The sequence below is a fragment of the Pagrus major genome, chromosome 5, assembly GCF_040436345.1.
Source record: "Pagrus major chromosome 5, Pma_NU_1.0".
NCBI lineage: Eukaryota > Metazoa > Chordata > Actinopteri > Spariformes > Sparidae > Pagrus > Pagrus major.
In genome coordinates, this window is record NC_133219.1 from 29,449,967 (window position 1) to 29,469,988 (window position 20,022).

At 43.6% G+C, this 20,022-nt stretch overlaps 1 protein-coding gene across 1 annotated transcript; it reads left to right on the plus strand.

Moving 5' to 3' along the window:
• Nucleotides 1-319: 319 nt before the first annotated feature.
• ak7b (adenylate kinase 7b) lies at nt 320-9,211 on the plus strand. The gene is made up of 18 exons (XM_073465762.1): nt 320-412; nt 873-1,049; nt 1,157-1,265; nt 2,065-2,159; nt 2,929-3,039; nt 3,127-3,207; nt 3,528-3,616; nt 3,792-3,882; nt 4,122-4,199; nt 4,652-4,801; nt 5,032-5,160; nt 5,273-5,378; nt 5,880-6,008; nt 6,124-6,189; nt 7,143-7,340; nt 7,559-7,779; nt 8,917-9,075; nt 9,170-9,211. The coding sequence occupies exons 1-18, from the start codon at nt 320-322 to the stop codon at nt 9,209-9,211; spliced, it is 2,124 nt and encodes a 707-aa protein (XP_073321863.1).
• The last annotated feature ends 10,811 nt before the right edge of the window (nt 9,212-20,022 follow it).

Here is a 20,022-nt window from a genome sequence, read left to right on the forward strand (position 1 = left end):
TGTGTCATCCAGCAGGAAGGATGTGTCATTTCATGTCTCTGCTGCGACCCTCAGTCCTGCAGCTGTGACAGCAGCAGGTGGACGTGTAGTCAACAGGTGCTCCCACACGAGGACAAACACACGATGACGTCAGATCGTGACAACTTCATTGTAATAAGGTGAAATAATAATAACGTTCACGTCATCTGTAATGAGGAACATAACATCAGCTGCAGTGGACTCCAGCAGCTCAAGCGTTAGTGCGTCTCCAAGATGCCGCGCGAAGACGCCTGCGTCGCTGTGTCTCCATGGCAACGGGACAACATCAGCTGTAGACAACATGGCGGAGCCGAGGATGGCGAGAGGTGCACACACACCTAAAAGAGTTTTCATCAACAACATGGACTCATACGCTTCTCAACACATCGCCAAGGTAAATATGTGTCAGTCTTCATGTGGGTCAGGACCGAGTGTTGGATGTGTTGTTGCCAGAACATTAGATCAGGTCCTTCAGACAGGACTGTGAGACACACTGCTGACAGGACTGAGACACACTGCTGACAGGACTGTGAGACACAGCTGACAGGACTGTGAGACACACAGCTGACAGGACTGTGAGACACACAGCTGACAGGACTGTGAGACACACTGCTGACAGGACTGAGACACACAGCTGACAGGACTGTGAGACACACAGCTGACAGGACTGTGAGACACACAGCTGACAGGACTGTGAGACACACAGCTGACAGGACTGTGAGACACACAGCTGACAGGACTGTGAGACACACTGCAGACAGGACTGAGACACACAGCTGACAGGACTGTGAGACACACTGCAGACAGGACTGTGAGACACACTGGACATTGGTTAGTTAACGTGTTGTTTGCAGTTTCTGTCTGAATGTGAGCTCAGAGCTGGTCCTGCTGGTCCAGAGGGAGAGATGAAGGCTGAGGATGAGGAGGACAGACTGGTTCCAGACCAGAGAGGAGAGAGAGCTTTTCACCTGGTTGGAACAGCCTCTGATAAACCTGAGGAGGACAGACAGTATGTGCTGGAGGAGTACGTTGTGAGTACACACTGACAGTAGTTGTGTCCAGACTGCTGTAAGTGTTATCTGGAGGTCACTGACGTCACTGCTGACGTCACTGCTGACATGTCTGGTTTGTATTGTAGCAACTGAACAAGGATGAGCTGCTCTCAAGACTGATGGACTGTGATGTTGTGATCTACAACGTGACCCAGCATGGTGATCAGGTAGAAGAGGCCTCCTGGGCTGTTTCAGGTAAACACGTGTCTCACTGTCTCTGCTGGCTGTCTGACGGGTTGTTTGGCTGTTCATTGTTGTGTTTTCTTGAAGTTTAAGGTGATGTATTTGTGCTGCCTGACAAACTGAGAATGTCCATACGTTGTAGTTTGAGTTTATTATCCACTTATCAGGAACGAGGAACGGCCTCCTCTCAGAACCAAACATCTGTTGTCAGAACTAATACCAAATCATCAGTCCCATCTGAGTCTAATATTGTACTTGCTGGGCTCTAACTGTGAGTCTGAGAAACCTAAACTGCTGTCACCTTCAGTGTTGGTGCTTTCTGTGGAGGACTTTATGTAGTATAATATCTGATGCCTTCTACTATGATCTGTCGTCAGTCTCTCTGTGTTTGAAAATGATATGTAACTTTTCAACTGTCACTGCGTCTCAGTTCAGGGCTGCAACCTTTAAAGGCTGCACTTGAAGACTGAATGTGTCACAACAAGGCTGCCTCGTTCTGAAGGCTCCTTCAAACACAGCCGACAAATGTGACCTTCTTTTCCCGTGCTGTGAAGGAACAATAACCCAAAACAAAGGAAAGTGTCCCATTAAGTGAGCACATCTAGGTGTCATATTCTGCAGCCACACATGAGAAACCTGTGAGGCACTGAACTGGAAGAAAAATTATTAAAATCCATCCATCCATCGTCTGTAACAGCTTCTCCTGGAGACGATCCCAGCTGACACTGGCCGAGCAGCGGAGACATGATGATGATAATAATATTGTAATGAATGAATCACTCATTAGGATCCTTCTGTGTTGTGTTTTTAGCTCTCCATGATAAAATAAGACATTTTTCTGGACCGAAGATGTTCATCCTCATCTCCACTGTGATGACCTGGGCCTGCAGCAAGTCAGTCGATCCTGTGAGTGGACACGTGGACAGCCTGACATGTCATCTGTTTGTGTAACACAGGTCCCTGTTGTTCCTCATCACACATTATAATATGCACTGGGCTTCACAAGTCTGAGACCACCTGTCAACATACCTGTATTTCTGCATTTTTTTTCAATACAAATGAAAATATCATCTTAACAGTTTGAGTGACAAGTTGAATCCTTGGAAACTGTTGATGAATGTCAGAATATCTTTGTATTTGGTTTGTCCTCATTTTGCTCTAATGACAGCATGCACTCCAGCTGCATGGACTCCACACGTTTGTGCAGTGTCCACAAAGCTTCTTGTGATGTCACAGACTGATAGTCTTTCTCAGTCTTCAAGTAAAACCATAAATGTTGACTGTGGTTGCGGTCAGGTGACTGTGCTGTTGCTGTTTATGAGCACATCAGCACCAAGTATTACAGCCTCAGTGTGTTTATGGGTGAATGTGGCCTTGGTGGGTGAAGCACTTTGAGCAGTCAGTTCATGAGAAAAGTGTTTAAATATAGTCCGTTTGCATGTATAATTTTCTGTCAGTAATATTGGTCATGATTCTTTATTTCAAGTTAAAAACATTTTTTTAACTTCATACATTTTAGTAATATGTAAAAGTAGTTCAATCTCATCAATAATCCAACAATACATGTCATTTTGTTATGACTGTAATCCCAGTTAGTTACTTTACGTGTTAATTCACCAGCTCTGCCCATGTCAGATGAATGTCTTCGGTCTTTTGTCTCTTTGTTGTGTAACAGGAGGATCTGGATCTTCCTTTCACTGATGAGATGTTCAGGAGAAGACGAGCACATCGCAACTTTAAGCAGCACATCGAGCTGGAGAAGAGGGTGGTCAAAATGGGCAAAACTGTCAGTTTCTAATTCCCCAGTAACATCTTGTATTTAACACACGTGTGACTGACACGTCTCGCCCTGACACATGGTTGTTGCTTTCAGAACGAGATGTTCTCGACGTACGTGGTCGCGTCCGGACTTCAGTACGGGATGGGAGAGCAGGTCCTGCACTTCTTTTTCAAGGTAGGATTTTAAGACTAGATTGTCGCTTTGGCTGTCAACAAGATCCATTATTTTATCTGCAGCTCTCACTCTTCACTGGCAGAGTGTCTGGTAGCAGAGTTACAGCACTACTGTTGGTCTCCTCAGAAATCCTTCCTGAGAACATTTCATGTCGCTGTCCCCTCCAAAGTTGATATTAGACTTTAGCCCCTGGCTGCAGGTACAAAGAAGCATCCTGAGCCTGAACAGAAGGACCAACACCACCATCATTAGGCCCAGTCATAAACAGCACCAAGTGTGAATTTGTTTCACAGGAGTAACTAAATAATCTGTGTTGTTAGACATCGTGGCTGGGAGGAGAACAAGAAATACCTGTCTTTGGAGATGGCAAAAACATTGTTCCCATGATTCACATCAAAGACCTGGCAAGGTTGGACACACACACACACACACACACACACACACACACACACACACACACACACACACACACACACCAACAATACATATATTTTTCTCAGTAGCTTCCTTGAACAATTGGTGTCATAGAAATGACTTACTTAATATGAACATGCTGTAAACAATGACAGCTGTGTGTGTTAAAGTGTGATTCAGAACGTGATCGAACTTCAGCCCAAACCATATTACCTGCTAGCTGTGGATGATTCCAACAGTACCATGGAGGACATTGTGAAGGTGTGTTAACCTTCAGGCCTGTTAAAATCATACAGTCACATCTTCAGACTAATACTGTTACAGAAGAACCTGTTTGAACCTGTTGGATGTTGGAGTTACTGATCTAATCAGAACTGTGTTGTGTCAGGTTTTATTACATGTCAGTACACAGTGATACAGTGTACTGACACATGTTTATATTTCTGCTGTTCTGATATACAGAGATGATGATAAAATGATATGAGTTGTTTCTTCACCAGACGATTGCCTCTGTGCTCGGACCAGGGAAGATCCAGAAGAAGCCAATTGAGGAAGCGTTCCACGTGCAGGACTTGAGTGTCAGTACGGTTACTTTACTGCTCTGATACGTCATCATGGATAACACAGAGTTATTCACTATCTGACTTTGTTATTGCAATCTAGGAATTAAAGCTTCTTCTTCCCAGCCCAATTTTTGACAATGCCTTAAAAAGAAGAACATTTTCTTGAGAAGTGCCCTCGTTTGCTTTCTTTCCCAGAGTGAGATGAGAACATGGAGATGTTTGCATGTTAATGAAGCTGGAATAAAAACCCTGGTGTGCTCAGCTCAGCGTGAAGACGAGAAGCAGTTACTTCACACGAGGAGATGAATGCTACCCAAGGGAGAAATCTGTTGGGTTAACTAGAGCTGCTTAGAAAAAGGAGTTTAAACTAGTTTGTAAAGACAGCGGGTCATTGACGATGACAAACCCACCTAACATATAATATAAAAAAGTCACGTGTCCTCTGACATGTTTTTGTCTCTTGGCAGGTGATGGAAATTGATTCCCTGCTGGTCAACCTTCGTATGGAGGCCGTCCATCTCAAGACTCTGTTCTCTATGAACTGGTCGTGTGAGTCTGGGCTGGTGGAGAACATGGCGCTGGTCGTAGAGGAATACCGGCAGACCAGAGGACTGCTGGTAGGTACTCAAACAGAGAGCAGAAATATGTCCCTGTCCAAAGAGTACAACAGTGAAATATGGATGGACAGATGGATTAATGAAATGGCGTACTAACTATATTTTCTGTTCATTTCATTGCAACTTGGTGATGAATTAAAATGGTAGTGTGGTAGACATAGTGTGGCTGCTTTCACATATATCTGAAAGTTGTAGATCAAGTTGTTCTAGATAATCCATGTTCCCTCCAGCCCGTCCGTCTGTGTGTGCTGGGTCCTCCAGCAGTGGGGAAGAGAACAGTGTCCAAACAGATCTGTGAACACTACAAACTCCATCACATCACACTGAAAGAGACCATCTCTGAAACCATCTCTCAGCTGGTGGGTTTCTCCTCAGGCACACCCCCACATATGCAGTAGTGTAAAAAAAACATACATTTCCTGTACATGTCTTTAAAAGCCCTTACAGTTGCATTTTAATCCCCACTTTTAGGAAAAAGCTGTGCAGAATGCTGATCCAGATGCAGGGACTGAGGACTCTGCAGCAGAGGCCCAGGAGCTGCTCAACAGCCTGAAGGACAGTATGGAGAAGAATGGAGGTACACAGGGTTCACCTGCCAGGCCCTCTCACATACACCTCCACAAACACACACTCTGCTGCACTAGCTTAACATTACAGAGCTGCTAATCCTAAAGCCTCTCATCCACAAGCTGTGAAGATTTCCCATGACCGAGAAGGTAAAGCTGGCCACGTTTCCACCGAGCAGTCCAGTTCAGCTCAGTCTGGTTTGTAACACTTTGCATTTCCACTGTAGAAAGTTGAGGATAGTTTGGTACCAAGAGGTCTGTTGGAACAGCCAGAGTCGTCCCGTCCTCTGTGCTCTGATGTAGGATTTTACTTCCTGCTTTTTTGCCACCTGCAGCTGTCTCAAGTAAAACTTTCCTTGTTGTAATAAGTAACCACACGTGGTCGAGTGAGAGAGAGAGAGGTTGTGTGAACATCGCCAATTCTCATTCATATTTCATGTTGCCAAAGGATATGTTCAGTTCACCATGTACGACCATGGCCGTTCTGTAATGTCAACGTTTGTGTCCATTAGGTCTTTTGGACGAGCAGCTGTTGGTGAAGGTGGTGAAGGACAAGCTGATGTCCAACCCGTGCAGGAACCAGGGTTTTGTCCTGGACAGCTTTCCCAAAACATGTGAACAAGCTAAAGAGCTGTTCTATGGTGAGACACTGCCACAGAGCTCCTCCTGCAGCGGGTCAGAATTACATACATGTACATACGCTCAATATAAGATGGACATATACATACACAGCTGTGTGTTTGCTTTGTTTTTTAGCTGAGGAACATGATTCAGAAGATGGAACAAGCCTGACTTCTTCATACAGCAAGAGAATTACTCCAGGTCTTTGTCCTGCACCGTCACTGTTATGATCCATGGTTACACCACAGCAGAGCAAAGACATTTTAATGCCACGCAGGGATTTCTTCATGGAAACAAACTCCAAATATGTCATTTTGAGGAATAGAGAGTTTTCAGGGGATTAATTAATGCCAGGACAGGGACTTAAAAAATGCCTGTAGCTGTCAGAACTACAGTCTGCACTTACATCTTCATGAGCATCGTTGCTGGACAAAATCTGATCGACACAGCTTTAAATCTGAATGTGTTTTGGACCCTGCAGGACGGAGCTCAGTGTCACTTCCTGTGTCCTTTATGTTGCACTTGAGAACACACACTTATTATCCAACAGTGCTTCTTCATCAAGTATAGACAACACCATGTAAATGTAATGTGAATCAAATCACCATGTGAAGTTTAGAACTGTATATTTTAGTTCAAAAACGTCCTGTTTCCTGGTGAATCGTCAGACTTCTCTGCTCCACAGACACGATGTTCAATGAAAACTTAAAATCTCCACAATTTATGAAGATCCTAAGATTGAACTTATTCAATTTAAAGTCGGTTCCTGAGAAAGACTTTATTGAAGTACAATGACTGTTATTGGAGAAAAAAACCCACTTAAATTCAACTTTCCTTTGGGTTTAGCTCATGACACCAAGACGCTAAAATATGCAGACAAACCTTTTACATCTGGGCCAAATGTTCTGTGAGGACTACCTTGGTAGAGGTTTGTCAGGGTGCTATCAAGCCATTTTGCCACACCTATTCCTGATACCCATAAGTATCAGTTGTTTGCTACTTCTAAAGCTTGTTATAGACTTTGTGCACCCAGTACTACAAAAAACTACTTCTCAATAACCACAAATAACCATCTAGAAAATATCGATGCAAAGGCCCGAGCCTGTCACTGTGCTGTGTTGAGGTATCTGATGGTTTTTACTTGTGTGCCACAGAGTTCGTGTTGTGTCTGGACGCGTCAGATTCCTTCCTGAAGGATCGGGTGATGAACCTGCCTGAGAAGCAGGTACAGGAGCACAACTACGAGCAGGAGCACTTCCTACGACAGCTGGCCACATACAGAGAGAGCAACGCGGAGGATGACACTGTTGTCAACTACTTTGAAGAGCTGGACATCAGCCCTCTGTATCTGGGTAACCCATGAAGCATGACTACATCCTGTGTGTGGGCAGGGTTCATTAGTTGACCTATATGTTCAGCATTCAGCACAGATGATGTTTTTATTCACGTTACTTTTGATGCACAAAGATAAAATGTCTTAAAGCCACAAAAAAAAGAGTTGAATATTTTAAATTTGATAATTTCAGCATCAAACCTGACTGTGCTCCGTGTCATCCTCTCATCCCGTCAGAGATCACCAGTAGCAATGAACCTGACGGCCTGCTGCTGATGCAGAAGATCTTCCACACAGTGGGCCAGCCCAGGAACTACGGACCCAACAGCCAGGAGGTGCAGAAAGAGGAGAGGAGGAGGGCTGAGGTGAGGATGAGGAGAGAGGCCATGGAGCAGGCTGAGGAGGAGAAGAGGGAGGCAGAGGAGGCCAGACACAGGGCTGCACACTGGGAGGAGTGGGTAGGTACTGGGAGGAAAGCTGGGATTTGGATGTTGTTTGGAGAAGGATATTTGATGCTTCCACTTCAAATAACTATCAAACACATCTGCTGTGATCACAGAGGTCTATCAGAGATAAAACTCTCTGCCGGTAATGGCCGTCCCCCTGTGCAGTGTAGACAGTAAACTAAAAGAGAAGTGTGAGCTGGATGTAACATTTCATACCACACAGAGCTCGACTACAGCCGGGGGGCATCAGCACGAAATCAAGTTTTACCACTGCTTTTCGCCTTGTGTTGTTCCATTATGTCCCTTATAAATCTCCCAGTACACCAACCATGACTGACCCATGCTAAACTTACAGTACAACACAAGATGCAAGCATTACATGCACGTCAGACTGTAGGAAAAAAGGGCCACTTCTTAGCATTTAACAGTGTTCAGCTGCCTCTGTATTCTCATTTGCTGGAGTTTGCTTACCGAAGGGCGCTGCTTTATTGTCGAACCGTGTTGGTGAGTGTGTGCTATGTTTTGTTTGATTGTTTGACCGAGTGTTGGATTCATGTAAGTTAGAAACAGCACAACATCTACAGAGCACCTCTCGTCCCGCTGTAGTCCTGCGTCGGCTCAGAAGTCCCATTTCTTCCACTTCATTTCTCTGACGACCAGGCGTCAGCCAGAAACAGCCTGCTGTGGGCAGCGAACGTCTCAAAGTCCAATTCTCTTAATCCAGAACCTGAGCTCTCTTCTCCAGTGGATGTATTTCGACCAACTCAGCTGAACTATAATATAATAACATAATAATAAAGTTTGCGGACCAACTTCCTGCTTCAGCTTCGACCGTCTGTACTCACTGTAGAATGGGGGCTTATCATTGACACTTGAAGTGAACTCACTCCAGATAAAGTGGTGACAGTCTGATAACCTGTTGACCTGCTGACCTGTGTGATCATCTGTCTGCATGTTGGTCTCGACCCGTCTGACCTTGTTTTAATGATGTCACTGTGTTTGCAGGTCGTAGCTGTTACTGTGGTGATTACAGTGTTTTTACCAATAGAAATAAAAGCCACCTCATGTTGTACTAAACCAGAATGATCCTGTAGGTGTAAAAGATTGATAGATGATGTAGGTAAGTTTGATCTGTTGTGTGTGTTTCAGACGAAGGGTTTGGAGGAGGAGAGGCAGCAGGAGGAGGAGCTGCTGGAGGTGCAGTCAGTCCCGATGAGGAACTACCTGATGGAGCACGTCATGCCCACGCTGACCCAGGGTCTGATCGAATGCTGCACAGCCAAACCACAGGACCCCGTGGACTTCCTGGTATTTCACTCAGCGACCGTTATTACATAATTCTTCTCATCAGACTTCACTGGGTTTTGATCATGATCATGTCTTTTGGTTTGTCTCCTTCCAGGCAGAGTACTTGATAAAGAACAACTCCAACTTCAACTACTGAAAAGACAGAGAGGTCATTTTTGTGGTTGTACCTGCACAAACTGAAATAAAAGACGTTTTCTCCTCATTTCCCTGAGCTCCTTAGTATGTTAGAGATGTAAGTCAATTACAGGCAGCATTTCTATTAGTAGAAAACCTCCCTGAGTCGTTTAGACTCACAGTATTAGTAGTCACAGTATTTCAGCCAACACAGTTCATGCTGGGATTTTGATTAGGTCTGATGTGTGAGTGGCCCATTCTCCTGTGCCTGTTGTATTTACACACTGCTTTGTTTGGGCTCTTGTGTGCCGGCCATTACTTAAAAGCACCCTAGAAAAGCGGATGAGAGTGCATATGAAGCCAAAAGCTAATTAAGTTGTTAATTTGCGTAATGAACTTGGTAAACTCCAAAGTGGGCATTCTCGGGTCATAATTGCTTTGTTGTGGCTTCTGATATCCAGGAAGGATAAATGTTACAAATGGAAGGTAATTTGTGTCTCTCTCATGTCGCCACTCACATCTCCAAACTCTACATAATTGGTTGCGACTGAATACCAAATTATTTCATTGTACATACTTAATTACCACATGGGGAAATTAGTTGAGTTTATTTGGGAAACATGTTCACACAGAAGACTTCTCAGCCAAGAAGTTCTGCAGCAGCACGTCACAACAAAGGCTGCTGCTTACAACAGCAGCTGTGTTCACTTCATTTGGATCAGAACAAGGAGAAATAAAAGAACATGCATTATTTTCTTTGCGTTCTGCTTCCTGTTGTAGACAGAAGGCATATTACTGATGTTCCAGCTGCTACTGTACGTCTGTGAAAGATATACTGTACAAACCACGACACAAGACTGTACTGCGTACTGTGTGCTGTCACCATCAGCCCTGGTGACACAGTGATGAGTGCATGGCCCCCTGTTACAACATATATGATGGTGAGTCACTGACATGATGTTGTTACTGCTGCAAACAGTTTCTGTGCTGACGACAGAGAGCACTGTGTCACAGTCATGACCCTCGGCTTACAGAACAAACCAAAGTTACTGTTGCACTGCTGTTAATGGTCTTGTGTTGCTCTGTATGTCCAGCAGGGGGCAGTCAAACCACTCATTGGTAATGGATCAAAGTGGTGGAAATCAAGTAAATTTACTCAAGTACTGTACTCGAGTAAATATTTATAGAATGATAAATGGCTGCAAATGGACACACAATACTTACAATGAATTGTAATTACTCGGCCTGTTTGTTAGTGAAATATGTCTCCATGTATACAGTATGTTATTTTAAGCACCAGGCAAAAAAAATAAAAAATAAAAATACATTCTGCAAATAATTTGAAATATGTCATATTTTATATAAATTGTGCTGCATTTTGGATAAGTTTATTAATTTATTACATTTGACACAACAGTATTTTTATATATGTTTTCAGGTATGAGAGACTTAAAGGTGCTGTTTGTAAGAAGAACCGATTTTTGATTTTTCTCTCCCAGCTCATCAAACATTTTGGGATGGCGGCCGAGCTGTCCAACGATACCAAAGCGTCAGTCTTTGGATCGTTGGGAATGAGACTCAACAATCACCGTCTCTTACATATGGCACCTTTATGCTTTGTGAGCATCATACTCAAAGTCAGTGATGACATTTGACCTTTCTGCTAGACTTCAGCACAGCCTCATCTAGGTTACTTGTTTGGATACATCTGGTCTGAAGGCATCTATAAGAGGGAGACAGGCCTCAGTGTCCCAGGTTTTACTACCTGTGTTGTACCACTAGGTGGCAGTGTTAGATCATCTATAGCTGTCAGGAGTGAGTCCGACCATTGAAAAGGTGATGATTATGGGATTTCTGTGTGTTCTTCCATCTGTGATGAAGTGTTTTTATTGCTTTTTATTAACAGCAGCCGTCCACACTGAACGCTGACCGCTGTGAAAGAACTAAAGTCAAATGAAACTTTTGGTATTGTGAATGTTTTTTACAAATTATAAGGTTTCTGTAGGTTCTGCTCTTTGTCTCTTTAGTCGTGAGGACAATCCAGACAACTTATTTCATACATCGTTCCATAGAAACATAAAGTGAAGGGCCTCCAGCAGCTGAGGACAGACCACACGTGTCACATTATGTAGCAACACATATTAGCAACATTTCTTATTCCTTTATCAAAGCTTGAAGTGCTCTGAAATCTGTGCATGGCCCAAAAGATAAACTCTCTCAGGGGCTTCCCCCAGTTTTCCACATATAGTTGTATAGAAGGTCTTCTGTGTCTCTGGAGGAGCTTCGTTAAGTCTCAGAAAATAACCCTGATGATGCCACTAAAAGCCGTCACCTCAGCTTGGACCTTGAGAAAAGACATATAAGAGAAAGCCAGTGTTTGAAAGAGGTGAGTATTTACAGTCTCCAAGATGAAATGTTGGCAGCTAACATTTATGCAAACCACACATAGGTTTACGTTTGTACGTGCCATCAGTTTATTAACCACATCCACATTTCTACCATACCTGTCGTATCACATTCATATTACATGTTTATGACCTGACCTTCACATCGGGAGGAGGAGGGGACGGCGGTGGACTTACAGGTGACACAGCTGCAAGAACATTGCCAACATGTATTCTGGCGTTTGGGTTGCAGCATTTGTGATTTCCTCTAAAAATTAAATTCAGCAGCTTTACTCCTGAACTCAGTTATTACTACAGAACAACTTTGGTTGAATATGGGATTGTGTGGTGGTGTTATGTTTTAATGAACTGACTTGTTGCCTGTATAGTGCGACTGCACTAAATCCCATGGCAGTGACAACCTTTAACATTTGTCATCAGATGATATATGTTCCTCCATCGTCCCTAATACAAGCCATCATCTGCAGTAAGCCATGTATGTCTAGTGTGTGGCAGCATCTGGACTGAATCCACTCTCACTGATGCTGGTCACTGTTTCCTAAAACCCCTTAATCCATGGAGGGATGACACACACACACACACACACACACACACACTTTTCCAGACACACACACACACAGACACAGACACACACACACACACACATAGAGAATCAAGTAGACGCATGCAGTCTCACACATACAGAACTGATAACTGACAGCACATACCGACACAGACTTAAAACTACAATTCGTACCTAAATAGATAAGTACTCACTTAGTGTATAGGAGATGGACAGAATGGCTCACACACTGAACTACTAGTGTAAGTCATCGGGGGACACAAGCACACACACACACACACACACACACACACACACACACACACACACTTCCCCGAAAACCCCACCACCATCCTTGTTCTGAGCACTCGGAGAGGGAAAATGTGTTTTGTTGCTTAGGAACAGTTTGCCTTGCATCTCGGCAGGGGGTCTCCTTTTGAATATCATTATGTCCCCCTCGATCGGAGAGGACGACACATTTTTCTTTTCTGCCAATATTTATCTTGGGCTCCACTCAATCTCCGGAGGCCCACGAAAACGTTTTCATTGATTAAAGGCAGTGGAAGGCAGATTCCGCCGCCAGACACCTCACCTCTTTTAATGTAAATTTATCAAAATGGCTGCACGATGCCATGGCAGGTGTCAAGGTTAGGAGCAGCAGCGCTTTGCTTTTCTTTTGGTAGCAGCCTGAGGACAGGACAAAGATAGTAATTAGGTTAAAATGAGTGTATGGTTATTTGAGAGCCTTCATCTGAAAATACACTGCTGCTACAGTACAGAGCTGGACAGAGACAACATGCCAAAACCTATACATACGTACTCCTTCAGGCCAGGACCAGATCTCCCAACTCTGAGGCCCCAGCTCACGTATGAGCTGTGGATCCCTATGGCAACCCCCAGTCACACACCACACTCTCATTACATTTATCAAATTGGTTCCATTTTAAAGTACAGTTGTGTTCAAAAGTTTCCATCCACTTGTAAAGAACATGTATATCATGGCAGTCTTCACGTCACATGATTTCTACAGCTCTCATGTTTCTGTGATGGAATGAGAGTTACTGTATGTATATTTATGATCCAGCAGATTTGGTCACATTTTCAGAAGACCAATAATAAATTCATTACTGACAAAATTCATGAATGTTTTTGTGACAAAGTAGTTTGTGTTCAATTCACTGAGAAATGAGAGCAGTAGAAATCATTGGGACTGAAGACTGACGTGATGAACGGTCTTTACGATGGAAACTTTTGACCGTGACTGTATGTTGAATTAGCAGTTCCTGTTTGCAGTGTACTCATAAATGTGCAGGCAGCGATCACAGAATTAATTTGATACTAAAGAAAACTTAAACATTATGCTGTATTTAAAATTAGCACCTTTCCCACTCACATGTAGTGCATACAGACACTCTTTGCTTTTGTTCCTTTCACAATAAAAGCCCTAGACATACAGGTATACACTGCAGAACTGCTAACAGGGGACTTAAATACACTTAACCTGACCATTTAATAGGCCACCCAATAAAATTGCTTACAATATCAACATTTATGTATAACTAAAAAATAATAATAATTAGCAGTTTACACAAAATATAGTTTATTCTCATATTTCTTCTTAATAGTTGCTAAAAATACCTATATTTATATTGTTTTTTCAAACTATTTTATTTTTGTAAGTCACCATTTGTGTTTGCTCTAATTGTTTGATTAAACCATATTATTTGCAGTCAAAGTCACATATTTTTGTGGCTCAAATGCACGGACTAGATTATCGGTTATTCTTAAAATTACTACCTTTAATAACATTTTCATTTTTCTTTATTTCATCCTCTGCGCTCTGTTGTCTTCTTCAGCTACCGTAGACAACGTTGTTTTTTTCATTCATCCCTCACCTGTGTTTCTCTGCCTCACTCCACCTGCACCTCATCCCCTCGTTAGTTTGGTTTGTATTTAAGTCCAGTATTTGTCGAGTCATCTGTTGAGTTTTCCTGAGCCTGTCTTTATGTTTCCCAGATGTTTGCCTGTTCCTTGTGTTGCCACGATTGAGAATAAAATTTCATCCATTGCACTCCCTGCCTGCCGTTTACTGCATTTGGCTTCACCTTCCCTGCTTCATCGGTACAGAATGACTCAACCAGCCATGGATCCAGCAGAGACTGGGACCGTGTTCCAGCCTCTCATCTATCCTCAAGACTCTGAAGTCGAATCAATTATCAAGTTTTTCCAGCATGTTCAAGGAGAGGATCCAGCTCTGGCCACAATGCTGATGGCAGTTCGCTGGGAGTCTGAAGTTTCCAGCTACCAGTCCAATCCCAGCTTCCAGACTGCACCTCAACCCCTTTCGATTAGGCTTACGTTTGTGAGCCGCCAGCCTCCCTCTCCTGTGTCAGCTAGCCATCAGCTGGCTATCCCTCGGCCAGGGACTGTTCCTGAGCTAGCTGGCTTTGAGACCAACACCTTTGAGGAGTCGCCTTTCTGGGGGACCTGCCTAGCATAGAAAATAGCCTCCACAAGAAAGCCAGGCTCCAAACAACGTCCAGACTCCCTGTCATCCAGCGCCCCAGTCTCGCTCTAGAGCCACCCACCCTCCAGCCAGTTGAACATTTGGTTAACTCGGAGCCACCCTGTCCTTGTTTTGAGGACAGGCTGCACATTTGACTTGTATACCAGTCCTGTTATTAGTTTAACACTTGTGGAGATTCTGGCTGAGGTTGTTTGAGCGGCTCTTCAAGCTTATCTTTCCAAAAAGGCAATACCAAGGGTCAATCTCACAGAGCATGTAAAAATCTCCCCACTACCTTGTTACATTTCCAACATTTATAAGCCCATTTTAAACAGGTATAGTTGTATAAATGAATATCTATGTACAAACATACTTGTTGTATCCCTTGTAGCCCAGCCTACAGTTGACATGTCGTCCTGTCAAAGGTCTTCCATCTTAACGTTTTTTTTAAACATTTCTTTTTTGTTCAAACCTTTTTCCAAAATGTCTTCACATCCTCCCAGTATATTAGCTCTTGCAGTTATTCATCAGTGTCATATTTCCAGTTATGTCATGTCCTCCAGCTCCGTCACTTCCTGTCAAGACTCTTGAGCTCCTTCATCATTAAACAAACAGACCTGGAGTCTCTCTGTGTGCTCTGACATTTGCTCACATCTCCACATTCAGCAGCAGTTCAACAGCCTTTGTGAATGAGCCAAATTTGGATTTCATTGGGAATATACATGGAGCCTTAACTCGCCTGCTCCCCGCTTCCACTCCTGTCATCTGTTTCTCAAAAGTTGGCACAACCACAAGAGCCCTGCAGAAACGATCCCCTCCTCCTCTTCACTCCCTATTTCCCCAGTAATGAATGGGCATGTGTCATTCCAACAAGCAGGCCAACTCGAGAGAGGAAGAGAAGCAGTCTGCTTCCTCCTCTCCACTAATCAGTACCAACAGCCTCTTGGCTTTTATCAAAGGAGAATGTCTTCAGCAACCAGTCAGTACAGGCTGGGATACATTCATCTTTGTCATTACAACATCATGTATATTCTAAGGCTGCCAGCTGATAGTTGACCAAAACATTTGTCAATTAGAAAAGTCTTCGTCGATCAAGTTTTCATTAGTCTTTGGTCAACAGTTGAAGTCTGTAGCATAGCCCAACTCAAGCTATCATGGCATTGCCACTGTCCAGCTAACAACCAAGACACTCAGTGTCAGATTTATAATTATGGATTTTCAAGGCTGGATTATAAAGCCTATGAAAGGGATATGATCACACCAGTAACATTATCATATGTGACATTGTCTACTCCACAGTTAACTTCTATAGTGTCCATATATTTCTAATCAGGCCTGTTCAACACTTGATGGTGCAGCTTGGTCATCCAGCGATACAATACGCAGTTTATCTTCACATAACTTTATATTGGACAACACATTTATTTTTCAATCGAACAACACGAAACATTTCACTGGCCAGGAAACAGAGTTATTTTTCCCTGGGCAAGCAAGCATGCTAACATACTTAACCAAGTTAGTAAACATGGTAAACAATCTGTAGGCTGTACGTCTTGTTTTTTTTTGGTGACTGATTGCATATTTGTGTCCCTAAGGGGATGAATGCCCCCCCTAAACATTTTTAGCTTTGCTGCTGATAAAGCTGTAACTCCTTGCGGCAGTTCCTGTGTGGTCGGGAAACTTTACTGAGCTATTAATGTGGTTGCATGTTGTTGGCTCCAGTTGAGTTTGCAACAACAACAACAGCAACAAAAAGATTTGTCAGAAACAGAGGAAATGGTAGAACTGATGGTGAAAACATAAAGCTGTAGTATATTTGAATTATCCAGGAGGACTTCCCAGTGCAGCTGAAATACTCCTGAAACCAAGTCTATAGCAAACTCATCACAGTGTTGTTCCATCCAACACTATTGAGGGTATAAATAAGCATTGCGCTCTCTGGGGACTGTTGATGGGGCTTAACAGTTTCAGTCTGGTTGTATTTGACATGGTTAAGCTACCAATGACAACACGTTTACAACATGTAAACCAAACCTAACAAACAAAGCCAAATACACGTACAGGTGTTGTCTCTCTGCAGAATATTAGTAGAAAAGCTTTGATTATGACCAAATGGACCAGTTTCAAAGACCATGTGACACAAACTGAGAATGACGGACTTGGACTGATATTGTTGTCACTTTGACAAACAAAAGATTTAGATTTAGGTTTAAATGTAATTAGTTGTATGTTAATATGTTAAAATTGAGAATGGTCTGTGTAATGTTGATACATAATACACAACTACAGAACAGGGTGTTAGTTTAGTGAACTGTTGTAATAAATCAAAGGCCCTCACTGGTGTCCAAAGACAAATGCATGTGTGTGCAGTGGGAGGGAGACCAGAAGAGAAGCAGAGAGCACCCAGAGGACGCTGCGAGCGGTGGAACGGCCCCCGCCGGGCCCGGGCCTCAGGACGGATGGATGGAGGGATTGTGTTGACAAGGGGGAAAGACGAAGGGGAGGAGGAGGAGGAGAGGCAGCCACACATTCAGCAGGGAGGCTGAGAGCATCGTCCAGAAACTCATCAAACCGAAACACCTCCAACAGCCCAGCAACAGCAGGATGTGCCCGTGTGTGTGTGTCTGTGTGAGGTGGATGCTCATGTTGTAGCGAGCCAGGAGTGCATGTGTGCGGGAGCTTGGAGAAGTGGGGAATGTTTCTGGGTGATGGATGGGAGCACTGAGGGAGGCTTCGTTCAACCATTGTTCATTAGTAAAGTACACAACTGTCCTGCCTAATTGCTCAGCCATAATGTCAGACTGCGATGAATGATTACAACCAGCACTGACCTATTCCCTCCATCAGTGCTGAAGAAAACTTCACCTTATTATCCTCCCAAGGGACAAAGGAGGAGACAACACACTGTGTATGTACTTCAACAGCCTAGTCTGTCATTTTATGCAAAGTTGTAGAAACACTTTCTTATCAGCAAAATATGAATGATTACGTCTTCAATTTGATTCTTATATCATTTTGACAACTCGAGGGGTCATCCATCATGTCATGTCATATGGTGTAAAAGTGAAATAAACAAGTGAATGTGTTGCTGCTGCAGTTTAGTTTGTCTGTCCGTCCAACACCTTGGTTTGCAGTCTCTGTCCATATAGACACAATTCGTATTTTAGACATTCCTGGTTATCACATAGAGATTCCTAATGGTTTTGAGCACAATCAGGCCAAACTTTCTCCGTCACCATGATCAAATAATTGCCTGACTTCCACTAAATTTGTTGTGTACTGATATACTTATGGTCCCTCAGTAAAAATAAAAGCTAACATTTACGGTTAGCCATCAAGTCAAAACTCCCACCAGTACAAATGGAATACACGACTTTATGGGTTGCCATGAAATGTGTATGAGTATATTCATGCTCCCGAGACAATTAATCCTTTTCATTTTGGATCTAAATGGAATTAACTTTGTTGCTGCACTCAGGAGAAACTTTGCACTTGGCACACATTCATAAAAGCACATCAAACAGTCTTGATACTTCTGTATCTGTTGTCAGATGGCAGCAGGGTGAACAGACTGTGGCTGGGTGGGTGTTGTCTTTTAGTATCTTTGGGCTCTGTGCAGACATCTCACTTCACTGATGTCACTGATGCTTTGTAGATGGTACCAGAGATGGCCGATAATGATGATACTTCACTATAGAGTTGTCCTGATGTCTGGGAGTGCAGTCATGGTGTACAGTGTGAACAGCAGGGGGCTGAGCACACAGCCCTGGGGGGCTCCGGTGTTGAGCACTAACGTAGAGGAGGTGTGACTGCCAATCAGAACTCTCTGGGGTCTGCTTGTGAGGAATTCCAATATCCAGTTGCAGAGTGTTGTACTGAAGCCCAGAGTGTTCAGTTTCGGCAACTAAATGGAGGAACTCTAAACTGTCGACAAGTACAAGTACAATTCATCTTGCACATCTCGCAACCGAGCAGTGAACTGGGATGTCTGTTCTGCACAACGTGATTGGTTGACTACTTATGAAACGAAATATTGATGTGTGAATTAAACAAATGGAATAAAGGCCTTTAGAATAAGAAAACTGTCATCATTTTGTCCCCTCCATTGACACTCTAACACTCTGTGAGAAAGAAGCCTCTTGAATAAGTGGTGAAATGTCATTACGTCTACTGTTTCAGTCCAGTCTGTTATTCATTTTGTCTTGACATATTGTGCCTGTGTAAAGGACAATGCAGCCACTGCTTGTGTATTCTTTTATTAAGCTTGCATCACTAATAATATGCAGCGTCAAAAAATAAATTTGAGTGAGCACACGGTCACAGACACTTATATATACATGAGGATACAGGATGCTTGATTCTGCATTGTGTGTGTGTATGTGTGTATGCTGATATTTATGCCTTTGCCCTCACTCCTTCCTAAGTATGATAAAGTAGTCCCAGTCCTGTCATGGACGCTGCCCTACTCCCACTGCCCAGGCATCTGCCTCCTCTGCCTCTGCCATCAGGACTGGATCAGGTTCAGATCACCCAGGCTACAGGGAGGGTTGGAGGGTGGGGTCCAATCAGTGGGCTTGGGTTTGGGCTTGAAATCAGTCCTGGGGCCACTTTGGCTGGAGGAGAGGGAGGTTGGGAGGCCGCCATACCCACATGGGTTATGATGGAGGAGGTCGAGGAGGAGGTGGATGAAGACAGCGAGCTGAAACATCAGGTGAAGTTTGGGGGTGGAGGGGCAGCTGCTGTCAGTCTGCTTTCTCTCTCTCTCTCTCTCTCTCTCTCTCTCTCTCTCTCTCTCTCTCTCTCTCTCTCTCACACACACACACACACACAGTAAAATCACACCCACCTCCCACTCTGGCTTGGTGCAGTGGAGTGTCATCTGGGAGGGTGTGTGAATTGTGTATTTGTGTGTGTGTGGGTGGGGAGGTTATGTCCGGGTGCACTGGGTGTGAATCTCAGATCACACGGAGGTAAGGCAGAGATCTCTCCTGCTAAATCCACCCGTCTGATCTCATCTGTCAATCACTGGGTCCTTCATGCAGGCTGCTGTGGATGTATTAGTCACGATGAGAGTGACCAAACTCATGTAGTTACATTCAGCACAGCAGATCACAGCACACAGGTCTACTTTATCTATGTACAACTTAGTGTGAAGCTCTGCAGCCTTCAGACCTCAGCAGAACGTACAGATCCACAGGGCTGCATGTGCAACTACCACATTTCACTGCCGGCTCTCTGCATGTCTGTCAGTGGTACATTTATTATCAATACAGTCTGTGAAGTTACAAAATCTGGTTAATCACTGGCTGTTTACATGTAATGAGCCTCATTTGACCTTAACTTGTGCATAGAAGTTTTTTCAAAACGTTTGTAGGTTATAA